This window comes from Cajanus cajan, chromosome 1 (assembly GCF_000230855.2).
Source record: "Cajanus cajan strain Asha chromosome 1, NIPB_CcT2T_4, whole genome shotgun sequence".
In the NCBI taxonomy this organism is placed as follows: Eukaryota; Viridiplantae; Streptophyta; class Magnoliopsida; order Fabales; family Fabaceae; genus Cajanus; species Cajanus cajan.
Window position 1 is genome coordinate 89,459,483 of NC_138517.1, and position 16,898 is coordinate 89,476,380.

Sequence of the window (16,898 nt, forward strand, 5' to 3'; positions counted from 1 at the left end):
TTTTAAATTATTATTTAATTTTAACAAAAATCTGATATAAATATATAAAATAATATAAAATTATAATTAAACGATTAAATAAAAAATTCATATTTAATATAAAATTATTAAATAATATAATAATTAAAAAAATTATATGACTATTATTTAAATCTTCTCCATTTTATTAATTAGTAATCTAAAATATTTAGATACGGAAATAAGAGGAGGGATCCCTTTACTCCAAGAATAAATTTACATACTTATTCTGTCCAATAACTCATGTTTTACATCAAATTTCAATTATTCAACCGTTCAATTTAAAATTCTTAATTTATAGATCAAATTTACAAATTTTAAAAAATTTAAAAATTATTTAATACTTTATTTCATTAATTCAAATTAACGGATAATTATAAAATTATTTTATACATTCAAAATTAGACTTTAATCTTTATATTTCTTATACTTGGTCTCTTTTCCACTCAATTCTTATTACTAACAAATACTTTTTGTTTTTCATATTATGTCTTAATTTATATATATAATAAATTATCCCCGGGCATTGACCCAGTTAGTCTGGGAGTGTAGTGACGTTGACGAAGACAGTGGAAAGAGCAACAAGAAGGGAAGGGAAGTCAAGTCTTTTTAATTAGTATCGAAAGAAATATTGGTGTGTAAGTTGTAACAGGAGGACATGAGGTCTGACACAGAGAACCCAAGAAGAAGCGAAGAGGAGGAAGATGACGTGTCACCCATTGAGGAGGTTCGGCTGACGGTGAGCAACACCGACGACCCGACCCAACCTATATGGACCTTCCGCATGTGGTTCCTCGGACTTCTCTCATGCTCCCTCCTCTCCTTCCTCAACCAGTTCTTCGCATACCGCACCGAACATCTCATCATAACTCAGGTCACCGCTCTCGTCACTACCCTCCCTATTGGTCACTTCATGGCCTTGGTTCTGCCCAAAATTAAGTTCACTCTCCCTGTCCCTGGGCTCGGGTCCAAATCCTTCTCCTTCAACCCGGGCCCGTTTAACATGAAGGAGCACGTGCTTATTACCATATTCGCCAATGCCGGAAGCGCCTTCGGATCCGGGTCGCCCTACGCCGTGGGTATCGTTAACATTATCAAAGCCTTTTACGGACGCAGCATCTCCTTTCTTGCTTCCTGGCTTCTCATCATTACAACGCAGGTTACTACACTCACCACTTACCACTAATCATTATCATTAATATTATTGTTAATAGAAATTCTATTACCCTTATTATTTGTGAGGGTACATAGTTATAATTATAATTAATAGCAAAAAAAAGGCACTGTATTATATTAAAAAAGAAAAATAAATAAAAAAAAATTTACTTATAAAAAAATGGTTATTAAAAAATAAATAAAAAATAAAATAATTAATGTAAAAATAAAAATTAAAAGTAATTATTGAAAATGATATCTCATTTATATATTAGCATAGAAGTATAGATTCATTAGTTTCAACTTCTTAAATTTGATTAAATTTTTTTTCTATAATTTTGTAAAATAAAAGGGTATAAAGTCAAGAAAAATGGAAACCAATGTAGTTACCAAAAAGGGTATCCTCTTTATATATTAGTATAGATAATTTATTTTATATTTTATATTTTTAATAATTTTTTAAATAATATTTATGATATTTTTTTTATTTTTAAATTATTTAATCATTTTTTTTATTTTATATGTTTTAATTTTTTTTAATAATATTATTATATATTTAAATAGTTTAATTTTAATAATTTTTTAAATATATTTTTGTCTTTTCACTTTAAGTTTTTGAATTTCTATATTGTAATTTTAATAATTTTTTATTTTTATTATTTATTAATTATTTTCTTTTTTAATATTTAGGCTTTAGGATTTATTTATATAATATTTAAGATATTTTATTCATTTTTTTTTAATTATTTAGTCATTTTATTTTTATTTTATATGTTATAGTTTTCTTTGTAATAATAATATTATATATTTAAATAATTTAATTTTATTAATTTTTTAAGTATATTTTTGTCTTTTTAAAATTTTGAATTTTTATATTATAATAATTTTTTTACTTCTTTTATTTATTAATTTTTTTAATGTTTTATAGCATTATTAGAATCTTATAATTTTAATCTCTATAATTTTGTCTTACTTTTAATTTTATAAATATAATTTGAATTATTTATTTTATACATAAATTACTACTTTTAAAAAAAAAATTATATGTTTATATAAGAGAATGTATTTCGATCTTTTAGAGTATCGTCACAATTATTTTTAATCACTTTTTTTTAAGAACACTTTTTCTAATATTTTATTTTTAACACACTTTTTAGATGATTTTTTTTTTCAATTTTAGATGAAGAAAAAACAATTTCACAGTGCTTAAATCTCACCATAACTTTTTCTTAATTGAAATTGATTTTATTTTTAGGTTTAAATATGTTTTTAGTCCCTCAAATTTAACATAAATTTTTTTAGTCCCTCAAATTTAAAATCGTTGTTTTTAGTCCCTTAATTTTCAAAAATCTTATTTTAGTCCTTCAAATCACTAATATCTGAAAGTAAAAAATTCAGACGATTATGCAATATCAATTAAACTTAATGTAATATTTTCACGAACAAAGACACCAATAAATATATTTTATGCAATAATATTAGATAAATTTCTTAACAAAATTTAAATATAAAAATTAAAATAATTTTTTTTTTGAAATTATAAAGACTAAAAACATCAATTTTAAATTTAAAGAAAAAAAAAATAAATTTATTCTAAATTTAATAGACTAAAAATATATTTAAGCCTTATTTTTATAATCATACATCATAATTTTAACTCTAACAATGTTTGACTTCACCAAAAAACTGAACGTGCACTCAATGGACCTCTAATTTATGGTGGGTCCACAGGTGCTAGGATACGGATGGGCCGGCTTACTGATGAAATTCGTGGTGAAACCAGCCCATATGTGGTGGCCCAGCAATCTCGTCCTGGTCTCAGTTTTCCGGTATGTCAATAAAAATGAAAATCTCTTTTAATCATGTATCAACGTATAAATGATATATTTAAGAAGTTGATTTTTTTTGACAAATATTTTTCATACTCAAACAAAGAATCAAATCTTGAATTATATACTTAGTGACAATATTAACTACCAATCATATTTAATCACTCTATATTAATAACACATCCAAAAACTTTAGATAATATAAATAATATTTATTTATATATTTGTAATATTAAAAATTTTACATATAATTTTTAAAAGTATAAACATATATTATAATTATTTTTTACAAGCTTTTATATCTATTATTACGATTAGGGGTAAAAATAAGTTAGGTGAGACGATTATATTATAATAAAAATAAATATTCTAAGTATGACTTATTTATTTATTATAGATATTTTTTAAATATTTAGTTAGAACTATAACTCTAAAGACTTACTTTATAATAATTTAACATTAATAAAAATATAAAAATAAATATATTAAATTTTATAAAAATTAAGTTTAATTTATTTATGATATAAACATGTTTTTAATATCTAATATAAATTTTTAGATGATAATTTATTTTAAAACATATTTTATAATAAAAATTATAAATAGAACATAAATCTTATAATCTTTATTATTTTAATTTTTTTTAATAAGCATATACAATAAATAAAATGAACAAAGGGTAAACATGCATGCTGCAAATTTTATTTTATCAAAAATTAATTTTTTAATATATTACATTATGTATGTGAATAACAATATATATATATATATATATATATATATATATATATGTATGTATTATAATTAAAATTAAAAAAATTATTTGTTATTAAGGAATATTCTTCATCGCATGTGAAAACTAATTTCCTTTGAAAGTTTGATAGACATTAAATAAATGTATTTTCTTCAAACTTAAATTTTATACATACTATAATTTAAACATATGTGTTTGTTTTATTAGAATGTAACATTTTATTTTTTAAAATATACTATTTTTTTTAATAAAGAAAGTATATATGCATAAAATGGTAGTAGAGACAAGAACTCCTATTATATTTCATATAGATCTGTCCCACAATACATACTTTTAATTGTGTATTATAAAATTTTTTAAATATATTTTTTTTATCAATCAATGGAAATTTTAAAATTTATTAACCATTATAAATAATTCTTAATTTTTTATAGTTAATGAACTATTTATAAATTGAATTTGTCTTCGCTTAAATTCTAAGGTTAAGTGCAGTTTAACGATTTGGATAAAGACATAAAATACATGGGGAGGGGGGAATGTGTTTGACATTTGTATCTCTATCAGCTGTTTTGCGAGAAATTTATGATGTGTTTGGGTAAAAATTTTTAAATTTTTGGTATTTGAATTATTTTAATTTTAATTTTTATTATTATTAAAATATTTTATTTAGATAAATTAATTTAAATTTTTAAATTTTAAATTGTTAGGTTAGATATGATAATTTGATTTTACTATGATAAAATTGATTTTAAAAATATATTTATATATTAAAATTTTTAAATTAAATTTTATAAAAATAAATATTAACTAATTTTTAAATATTTAATAATTTTAAAAATATTTTTAAATATTTAATAATTAAAAATATGAAAAAATGATAGATAAAATAAAATACATAAGTGAAATATAAAAAAAAAAATATGAAGAATTTTTTTAAAAAAATTTAAAATTCTACTATTTTAAAATTTTTTACAAATGCTTGAATTTCAAATTTTTTAATAAATTATTCTTCCAAATAAAATAATTATCCTAAAAAATTTAAAATTTTTCAAATAAATAAATTACCATTTAAATTTCTCGTCTAAACCAATGGAAAACAGGGGGAGTGTGAGTGTTACTCACGCATCTTTGGAACGATGCACATTGTAGTTACATAAAAATTGTTGTTATGCAGAGCCCTGCATGAGAAAGATGAGAACCGAGTTTCACGGACAAAGTTTTTCTTTTTTGCACAATTGTGCAGTTTATTATGGTACGTGATCCCTGGATACTTGTTCACAACGCTCACAAACATTTCATGGGTGTGTTGGATATTCCCCAAGTCAGTTACAGCTCAGCAGATAGGGTCAGGCATGAGGGGCTTGGGACTTGGGGCACTCACACTTGATTGGTCTGCTGTGGCATCATTCTTGTTCAGCCCTCTTATCTCACCCTTCTTTGCCATTGTCAATGTTTTTGTGGGATATGCATTAATAGTCTATATTGTGACTCCTATAGCATACTGGGGCCTCAACGTGTACAATGCCACTAGGTTCCCCATTTTCTCCTCACACTTGTTCACAGCTCAAGGTCAAAAGTACAACATTTCTGCTATTGTAGACAACAAGTTTGAGCTTAATGTTGCAGAGTATGAAAAGCAAGGTAGAATTCATCTAAGTGCGTTTTTCGCACTCACTACTAGCTTTGGATTTGCCGCTGTAGCATCCACCCTCACGCATGTTGTCTGCTTCCATGGAAGGTAATGTTTAGCAGTTATGTTTTGTTAGGTCCAGAGTAGGCTTAATAGTTACTCACAGCTAAAATAAGAGATGAGTAAAAAAAGAGACAAGGGAGAAAATAACCACAGTAAAAATATTATTTACTGAAAGGGAAGAAATTACAACACTTCTCTCTCTATAACTTACTCCTTTTAATTAGGAGACTACTACTACCGAGAACAAATCTCAAGGTGTATAAGAGAGGAAGAGAGAAGAGGAGAAGATTTGGGATGAAAATTATGATTTTCAGCTTCCCTATTTATAGGAAAGTCCCAATGGCATTTTCGTAATTTCTCCTAAACTTTTAATATTATTTTATTATTATGTGGGACCCGCTTCTAATATAAAATTAGAAAACCACCGAAAGGTGGTGGCAGCTGTACGCAGCTGTACCTAACATTTCTCCCACTTGAAGATTATGATTAAGTTAATCATATCTTCACACCATTTCTTCTTTATTGATACTTCATGTTGCTTATGTTTCCAATAGGCCAAATAAGGATCGACACCATGTAAACTTGTCAGTGTTGACAGGCTTTGTCATTACGTCTGCTATGTTGTCTTTTGTATGGATCTTCTGCATATCCACTTTTCCTTCTTCTACTACTTCACGAACAAAGTGATATTGAATTCCTATGTGCTTTGTCCTGGAATGAAAGGCTGGATTCCTTGCAATGTGCAAGGCACTCTGACTGTCACAATACACAGTAATTTTCTCCTGCTTGTGCCCGAGTTCTTCCAGTAACCTTTGAATCCAAATTGCTTCCTTGCATGCTTGCGTAGCTGCCATGTATTCAGCTTCTGTAGTAGATAGAGCTACAACAGTCTGTAACTTAGACAACCAGCTCACTGCTCCTCCAGCAAGTGTAAACACATAACCAGTAGTAGATTTTCGTTTATCCAGATCTCCTGCAAAATCTGAATCAACATAGCCTCTGACAACAAACTCCGATCCTTCAAAACATAATGCAACATCTGAGGTTCCTTTGATATATCTAAGGATCCTCTTTACAATACTCCAGTGCTCTCTACCAGGATCTGCCATAAACCTACTGACCGCTCCCACTGCTTGTGCAATGTCTGGTCTCGTACAAATCATGGCATACATAAGGCTTCCCACCGCTGATGCATACGGCACTCGAGACATTTCCATCCTCTCTGCTTCGTTGCTAGGACTCATACTTGAGGATAATTTGTAATTGACAGGAAGTGGGGTCGAAATTGGCTTACAGTCTTGCATGTTGAAGCGCCGCAAGACTTTCAGTAAATAATTCCTCTGAGAAAGCCAAATCTTCCTATCCTTTTTATCTCGGTGAATTTGCATCCCTAAAATCTTGTTTGCCGGTCCCAAGTCCTTCATATCAAACTCCCTAGCCAATTGTACCTTCAATTCTTGGATCTGATCTTTGTTGGGGCCTACCACCAACATGTCATCCACATACAACAGCAAGATGATGAAATCATTGTCATCAAACCTATTGTAGTACGTACAATGGTCTGAACTCAGTCTGTTGTAACCAAGGCTAATAATGAAGGAATCAAATCTCTTATACCAACACCTTGGCGCCTGCTTTAAACCGTACAGAGATTTGGTCAACCTACAAACCAAGTTTTCTTTTCCTTGTTCTTTAAAGCCTTCTGGTTGGAGCATATATATTTCTTCTTGGAGTTCCCCATGAAGAAAAGCAGTCTTTACATCAAGTTGCTCAAGATGTAAATTAAATGCAGCACACATAGCCAGAACAATTCTGATTGTGGTTAATCGAACAACTGGCGAGAATATCTCGTTAAAATCAATGCCCTCTTTCTCAGCATATCCCTTAACCACCAATCTTGCACGATATCTCTCCACTTGATCATTGCCATCACGTTTGATCTTATAGACCCATTTGCAACCAATGGCTTTTCGACCTTTTGGAAGATCAACAAGTTCCCATGTTTTATTTCTATGTAAGGCCTCTATTTCTTCATGCATTGCTGCCATCCACTGAGAAACATCAGAACTCCTCAACGCCTCTTGAAAGGTTGATGGTTCTCCTTCTTCAGTTAAGAGACAGTACGCATCATGACTTGCCATAACATAGTCTGAATGCCAAGATGGTCTCCTTCTCTCACGTCTTATTTGTTGAACTTCTTCATCATTGGCTTCATCTGGTTCTTGTTCCTCATGCTCTTGTTCTGCTTTAGAGGTGTCATCCTTTTTAGACTTTCCTCCTATCTCCACTATACTGGTGTCTTTGATAGTGCTGTCATTCTCCTGCTCCTTTTGCAGTTCAGTTTCTGCAAAGACTACATCCCTGCTGACAACAACCTTGCGGGCAGTGGGATCCCACAAGCGATACCCCTTAACATTGTCAGCATAACCCAAGAATATACATTTCCTGGATTTTGGGTCCAGCTTTGTTCTTTCTTGGGAGTTGTACATCACGTACACCGGACATCCAAACACATGTAATGAAGAATAATTTGATGGTTTTCCATTCCACATCTCCATTGGTGTCTTCAAACCAATTGCTGTTGATGGTGAGCGATTGATCAAATAACAAGCAGTTTTGACTGCTTCTGCCCAGAAAGACTTGGCTAATCCTGCAGTTCTCAACATAGCTCTTGTCCTTTCTAGAAGAGTTCGATTCATCCGCTCTGCTACCCCATTCTGCTGAGGTGTATGAGCAACTGTAAATTGCCTCTTGATACCCTCTTGCTTGCAGAATGCCAGAAAATCACCATCTATATATTCTCCTCCATTGTCTATCCTTAAGCACTTAATCCTTTTTCCAGTATCAAGTTCTACTTGTGCTTTAAATTCCTTGAATACTGGGAACACATCTGACTTCTTCTTGATTGGGTACACCCACAATCTCCGGGAATAATCATCAATAAATGATACAAAATATTTTGCTCCTCCCATGGAAATTTCTGGTGATTCCCAAACATCAGAATGGATCAAGTCAAGTATGTGTTTGCTCCTTGTAGTTACTTTGGCAAATTGTAATCTATGTTGCTTGCTTGTCACACAGTGCTCACAAAATGGTAAGGTTACCATTTTAAGCCCTGACAAGAGATTACGTTCCGCAAGAATTTTCAGGCCTCGCTCTGACATATGTCCTAGTCTACGATGCCACATCATCGTTGCCTCTTCTTGACTTATTGCTGCAACTGATGCATCTGCTTCTTGCAACGTTTCTCCCAAAAGCAAGTATAGATTTGATGTGATCTTCTCAGCTTTCATCACCACCATATTGCCTTTAACTACCTTCAAGATTCCACCTTCAACGTGGATCTTGCACTTGAGATCATCTAGTTGCCCAATGGACAATAGATTCTTTTTCAAGCCCTTCACATGTCGTATCCCTTGAATTGTACGAATAGTACCATCATACATTTTTAATTTGATAGTACCAACTCCAGCAATTTCCAAAGCATGATCATTTCCCATAAATACGGATCCTCCTGAGATTGATTCATAAGTGCAAAACCAATCTCTATTTGGAGTCATGTGCCAGGTTGCACCTGAATCCAATATCCAACATTCATGGAGTTGTTTTTCGCCTCTGGAACTTATTGCTTCACTGTACAAGATTTCTCCATCTTCTTGGGTACTAGCAACACAACCTTGAGAGGTTGACGCTTCAGAATTCTTCCCTCTTCCACTCTTCTTGTGCCAACAATCTTTCTTCATGTGCCCTCTCATGCCACAATTATAGCATTTGAGGTTATTCCTTCCTCGAGATTTTGATCTACCATGATTTTGACTCCCACTGGAGCCACGTTCCATTGATCTTCCTCTCATCATCGTCAAAGCTTCTGCTTGCTTTGAACTTTCCAGTCTGTCTTCCTTATTCTTTCGCCTGGACTCTTCTTCAAGAATAGCTCCGGCAACATCCTCAAAGGATAGACGACCAACAACATTATTGTTTGTTATGTTGATGATGAGTTGATCATATGAATCTGGTAAACTCTGAAGTAGAAGCTCCGCACGTTCATTTTCCACTATGTTGAAATCAGCTGTTGAAAGCTGAGCAAATAGCGTATTCAGATTGTTGATGTGGTCCGTCACTGCTGTGGACTCACTCATTCGAAGAGTGTAGAGTTTCCTCTTTAAGAATATTCTGGTGTGAAGTGACTTGACCTCGTATAATTTTACGAGCGTGTCCCAAATCTCCTTTGCAGTTGTCTTCTCTGCTATGCTCGACAAAACTGAATCAGCCATTGCTAAGTGCAAATTGGCAACAGCATTGTCATCCATTTCTCTCCACTTTTCATCAGTAATATCTGATGGCCTGCCTTCAATTGCTTTAAGACAGTTGTCTTTTCTCAAAATTGCTCTTATCTTCAATTTCCACAGGGAAAAATTGTTCCCGTTGAACTTCTCTATCTCAAACTTTGCTGCCATAATTTCTTCTATTAAACCGACTTAAGTAACTTCCACTAGAATAGTACCGCCTACTGGAACAATGATAAAATCCAGTAACAAGAATAATTCTTTTCTGATGTGACTGATCAGACAATACTGCAGCCACAGAGCATACTAAGAAATTTTCTCCGACACTATACCAATGTACACCACAGCGGAATAATAAACAACCTAGTGGCTCTGATACCACTGTTAGGTCCAGAGTAGGCTTAATAGTTACTCACAGCTAAAATAAGAGATGAGTAAAAAAAGAGACAAGGGAGAAAATAACCACAGTAAAAATATTATTTACTGAAAGGGAGGAAATTACAACACTTCTCTCTCTATAACTTACTCCTTTTAATTAGGAGACTACTACTACCGAGAACAGATCTCAAGGTGTATAAGAGAGGAAGAGAGAAGAGGAGAAGATTTGGGATGAAAATTATGATTTTCAGCTTCCCTATTTATAGGAAAGTCCCAATGGTATTTTCGTAATTTCTCCTAAACTTTTAATATTATTTTATTATTATGTGGGACCCGCTTCTAATATAAAATTAGAAAACCACCGAAAGGTGGTGGCAGCTCTACGCAGCTGTACCTAACATGTTTAATGTCTTTACATATATTAATTTAATAAGATGATAGTTAAGACTCTTGAAATCAGGGATGTGATTTGAGTTTCAAATTCTGGAATAATAGTATGTTCTAAGTTCTATATTGTTTTGGTTGCCAAGAAATTTTAGTTTTTATAAGATGTTAAAGGTACGGTACTGTTGGGCAAATACATAAATATCTAACATTTAAACAATAATTTTCAGAATTCTAAACACTTAACTTACACAAGCTATAACATTAAAAATGTTTTGCTTTACAAAATAACTTGATTGAAATGTTATGTTAAAAGAGTTGAAAAAAGAAAAACTTTCTATTCTTCTCTTTATATATAACGATAAGAGAAGAGGACACTCAAAAATACAATAAAAAATAAGAAAATATTACATAATATTTTTTTGGCTTACGTGACTACACGACATCATTAGATAAATTTACTTAATATTAATATTAATTTTAATTTTTTATTTGTTTCTTCAATTATTAACTAAAATTTTGTTTGTTAAATTCAAGTATTTTAATTGTTTACGGGTGTTTTAATATAAATGAAGTAATCGGTTTAATTAATTTTTCATTAATGTATTATTATTAATCCTATATATAAATAAAGTGTAGGTTGAGTGTAAGTATGGACATCTAGGTATCCAAGAGACACAATAATAGGGATCAAATTGTCACCTGTGTGGATAGGAGTCTAAATACGAATATTATTTTTAAATTTAGATACGAGGACGAGTATCATAAGACCCTATCCATTATTATTTCTATTTAAAAATTCTCCTCACAAATTTTATGATTGACAAAACTTAAAAACCCTTAACATATGTTTTATGACAGAAGAAACTTGGAAGCACTCGACACAAATTTTATAGCAAAGTAAACTTAGTATAAATCTTACATCATATGATTCATTTTCTCATTTAGGATGGTGACTTCTTCGACTGATCAATGTTTCTTATCAACTCAAGAGTCTTTATTTATTAACGTCTCATCCTAATCTTAAAAAGGAAATAAATCTCTAAAATAAATGCAATATATTTCGATTTTAAATAATATTTTAAATAAAAAATATATATTTTTTAATATAAACAATATCTTAGAGATTTGAAATTGAAAAATTGAATTATTTTTTTTTCTAACAACTCTCCTCTCAATAAAAATTTTTAAGCTTCATCTTCTTATTGTCATGGATGCTCATCATACCCATCTTCAATCATACTTATATTCTGGTATTTTTTGTTTCCAATCCATGAGAATTGGAAGCATTGTATGCAAGCTTACTCAAGTGATAGATCATTAGGTTGCACGAAATCATGAGTTTTGATACCACTATTGAAAAGAAAATAAAAAAATTCTCTTTGTTTCTTTACACACAATGATAAGAGAAAACACAAAAATATCATAAAAGAAATAAGAAAAGATCACATAATTTATTTTACGTGATTTGTCCCCTTATATCTATTTGCAAAACATTTTCATTATCTAAAAAATATATTACATGTTCTTCATTTAATTATTAAAATTGTAATATTTATCGTCATCTAACATTAGATAGATAACATGATAATTAATATTTGATAATATTTAAGTTAAATTGTACTTTTAGTTCTCATTTTTATCCTATTTTTATTTGATTTTACTATTTTTATAAGATAAAATTGAGAAATAAAAGTAAAATTTAACTTGACTAATATTATGATTTTAATGATCAATAGATGAACATTCAATAAAGGAAAAAAATGCATATTTATAAAATTAGGTAATTAAAATTATAGAATTAAAAATAAAGAGATAAAAAGTGTAATTTGATATTATAGGGAGATAAAAATGCGATTTAGCTTAAAATATAATTCAGTTATAAATAATATCTTAAAAAATATTATCTTTTAAATTTAAACAATGTAAAAGATTTGAAAATGAAAATTTGAATCATTTTTCTAATTAACATAATGATAATTTTTCAACTATTTACTTTAAGTTTTTGTGCAATATCTAAAGGTGCAACACAATGAGTGACACAGCTAAAGCTGCAAATAATTAAAACATTTGACGACAACAAAAGGAACTTCCGTCGATTCACTTAGTAGTTTATCAGCTACATCAGTGAAACAATTGTTATTATTTGATGGGTAACTAAATATGCAGGGAGATTATGGCGCACTATCTTGCTTCTTCCAAAGCCAAAGAAGATATCCACACAAAATTGATGAAAAGATACAAAGAAATACCTTCATGGTGGTTTCATTCATTGCTAGTTGTGACACTTGCGGTTTCTTTCGCACTATGCATCTTTCTAAATGACCAGGTTCAGATGCCCTGGTGGGGACTTTTCTTTGCTGTAGCCCTAGCTTTTGGATTTACCCTCCCTATTAGCATCATCACTGCCACCACAAACCAGGTTAAGTTCTGCAACTTTTGCTCCCCGTTTGTTATGTGATAACACATTCATAGAGCAACTCTTTTTTGTGGAAAATTTTCAAATACTAAGTTGTTAGATAACCAGATATGATTGATTTTATATCTAACATTTATCCACAAAATTATACGAATATATACTTTAATATGATGGTTCTTTTTCCTATCTGAATTGCCGTGGACTAGTTAGAAACTTCATCTTTTCAGGTGTCTTGTGACAAAACTAGATGATGATTACTTCCATATCTAAGAACAGATTAAGATAAGATGGATTGGAGACTTACGTTTGTAATTTTAGCTCGAGATTCCTCATGAGTACTCTGTTCACGGGACCACAAAATGTCTACTTTTGACTATTGCTTTCTTATGCTTTGTGTTCAGGCACCAGGATTGAATGTCGTTACCGAGTACGTCTTTGGTCTTATTTACCCTGGAAGACCAATAGCAAATGTATGCTTCAAAACCTATGGTTACCTTAGCATGGCCCAGGCTATCTCTTTCCTTAGTGATTTCAAACTTGGTCACTACATGAAAATCCCTCCAAAATCAATGTTCTTAGTTCAGGTATACTTTGCCCCTCTTCCTTGTCAGAAATTATTAAGTGGTCTATATGACTTATGATGGTAATCAAGTGTTATTAAATTTTTTTATTAACTGAATATCTTAAATACATGTGATGTAGTGATCAAAACAATTGACGCTTTATTTTCAAAGTTTGTCGAGTTCATATGCCACCTTTTAATTATCTCCTTATTTTGATCAAATAAAGGAAAACAAAAGGCAAACATGCTGCTCATGGCAACATCAACACTTGCTCAAAGAATCCCCTTTATGTGTAGCCAGCAAAATAAAATTCTTAGAAACATACAACTTAATTATTTGTCCTCCATAGCATCTAAAATCACACTACTAAATGTGACACTCTTATGTTCTACATCGCAAGTCTCATGCTATATTAAAATATTTAACCATAATAGGTAAAACACATAAATTGAAATTTGGGTAAAAAGTTTCACATATGCTATTTGGAATGAATGAAAAACTAAATAAAAAAGGTATAAAATCTGGCATAATTAGACATGGAAGCCTTTACAAAAGTTCTAAATGCTAAGACTTAAACAAGAATAAAATGCCAATAAAATGAGTTCATAATAAAATATATAGTCTTATAAAACTAATCCTTTGTCTCAATTATAGGGATGACAACAGGGTGGGTTGGGTACAGGTTTCATGATACCCGTCTCTGTTCCCGCAAGTTAAACTCATCCCCGTCCCCGTCCTCATATTTGTTGGGTATAGATTTTCATTCTCATCCCCGTCCCCGTCGGGTATCGGGTATACCCGTACCCGTCATTTTTTTTTATTTTTTATTTTTTTTAAAAAAATGATATTTTTAATTTTTTTTATTTATTATATTATAATTATAATTAAGTTATTTCTTTATCTTATATTATAACAAATAATCACACATAAAAAAATATTAATTTTTTTTAATATAATTAAATTGAAAGTGAATATTAAATTAAAAATGAGAACGGAGACGGAGACGGGTACGGGTTCGGGTACGGGACGAGTAAGTACATACCCGTACCCGATTTAATATACCGGGTTTTACCCGTACCCGTACCCGGTCAAACCGGGTATTTCTCGTCAAAGTCGGGATGGGTACGGGTATGTTTGTCATCCCTACTCAATTAGAGTTGTCAAATAAGTTATATTGGGTCTGACTCATAACAAGTTAGATAAAAGGTGGATCAATCTAGCCCAACTCACTTTTGGATAAGTCTATAAAAAATAAACTCAACCTAGTCCATCACAAGTTAGTGGGTTAAACAAATTAACTCATTTAAATTGATAAAATTATCGAACTTAATAAAAAAAATACCTTTTATAGTCTTATATCTTAGAATTACAATTATGTTTAAAATAAGAAAAAGTATTTGAAAATTAAGTCCTGATAAATTCAATCAAAATATATTATAATTTTTATGATTATTCGTTAATTTGAATCAATGAAATAAAGTATCAAATAATTTTTAAATTTTTTTAAAATTTTATAAACTTGATTTATGCATTAAGAAATATATATATATATATATATATATATATATATATATATATATATATATATATATATATATATATATATATATATATATTCAACTATTAATTGTCATGTATGATAACTTGTAAAAATTGATGATTTCTAGTTAGTTGATATATGATATAAAAATCTTTAACTGTTGTATAAAATTTAAAGTCTTACATTTCTTCTATAATTTCTTATGCACTCAATTTGATCATGTATGTATAGTTAATAGGTACAATACTAGCTGGAACCATCAACATTGGGGTAACATGGTGGTTGCTGAACTCTATCAAGAACATATGTCATGATGATCTCCTACCCGCAAACAGTCCTTGGACATGCCCGGGTGACCGTGTATTCTTTGATGCATCAGTTATTTGGGGTTTGGTAGGACCAAGGCGTATCTTTGGTTCCCAGGGAAACTACAGTACTATGAATTGGTTTTTCCTTGGAGGTGCATTAGGACCCATAATAGTTTGGTTATTGCACAAAGCATTTCCCAGACAGTCATGGATTCGATTGATCAACCTCCCAGTTCTCCTGGGAGCAACTGCAATGATGCCACCAGCAACACCATTGAACTACAATGCATGGATTTTCGTTGGAACAATTTTCAACTTCTTTATCTTCCGTTACAAAAAGAAATGGTGGCAGAGGTACAACTATGTTCTATCAGCAGCACTTGATAATGGGGTTGCTTTTATGACTGTCTTGCTCTTCTGGCTGAGTTTGGAAAAGAAGAGTCTAACTTGGTGGGGAACTGAGGGTGAACATTGTCCACTAGCAACTTGCCCAACAGCAAAAGACATTATCGTTGATGGTTGCCAGCAAACTAGTGATTGGTATTAAGCTTAATAGTACATTTTTACACTTCTATTTTAAGATTTCATAAATTTTGTAATTTAATTTTTAAATTCAATTTTTTCCCTACTTTGGGGATATATTGGTTTAGAATTTCATAGGATTTTAAAAGATTTTTTTGAGTAAAAAAGTCCGTTGGTATTCAATCAGGATTTTATGTCACTTAAAAATAACATAATGGTGTTCAATCTGGATTTCAAGATTTTTTAAAGAGTCCTTTAAAATCTATTGATATTCATTTGAGATTTTTTACAACTTAAAAACAATCTATTAGTATTCAAAAATATAAGGATTTTAAAGAATTGTTATGTTAGAGGGATTTTGAAAAACATTCTAATGTTATCTATAAATAATGAATTCATAAAAACAATCTCATCCAAACCCATCAAATTTTGGAGGATTGTTTGAAGTAACTTTTCAAGTGCTTCAAGAATTTTCAAGTGAATTTTTTTTTTTTTTTATGTTTCTGTCTTCTCCATTTTTTATCTTCTAATAATATTGTACTATTGTTCATTGCTGATATATAATACTATAGTATTGTTCTCATTCCATTCTCCTATTTTTTGAAACTCGAGACAGTGTCATTGACTTGTTCTATTTTTCTATTCGTTCTCTTTAATTGACTTGCTCTATTTTAGTTTAATTTTTTTTTCTTTTATATAACACAAGAAAACGCTTGAAATTTTAACTTTTAAGTGGTATTTTTTTTTATAACACGCGTCAAGAAAAGGAAAAAGTGAAAGATGAAAAAAATATATAATCTACAACTCTTATGAAGACTTCAAGTTTTAACTCCATCATCTATTATACTGAAAATCACAAAAATCGCAATAGTTTGCCTAAATGTTGCCAAGTTGATCTTTGCTTATTAAAAAAATCATAATTGAAGTTTTAGATCTCCTTTTTAGATGATTCAAAAGTTATTGGGAAGCTAACATCCAGGGCTACAACTTTTATGAAGACAACAAAGTCTAATTTGAAAAGTACTAAACTGTTTAATTGTTTCAAAATT

At 30.2% G+C, this 16,898-nt stretch overlaps 1 protein-coding gene across 1 annotated transcript; it reads left to right on the plus strand.

The window, feature by feature from the left end:
* The first annotated feature begins 575 nt into the window (after nt 1-575).
* On the plus strand, nt 576-16,515 carry LOC109790449 (oligopeptide transporter 4). Its single transcript, XM_020349599.3, has 6 exons — nt 576-1,177; nt 2,905-3,002; nt 4,931-5,494; nt 12,667-12,919; nt 13,318-13,500; nt 15,251-16,515. The coding sequence occupies exons 1-6, from the start codon at nt 677-679 to the stop codon at nt 15,872-15,874; spliced, it is 2,223 nt and encodes a 740-aa protein (XP_020205188.1). The 5' UTR covers nt 576-676; the 3' UTR covers nt 15,875-16,515.
* Nucleotides 16,516-16,898: the final 383 nt, after the last annotated feature.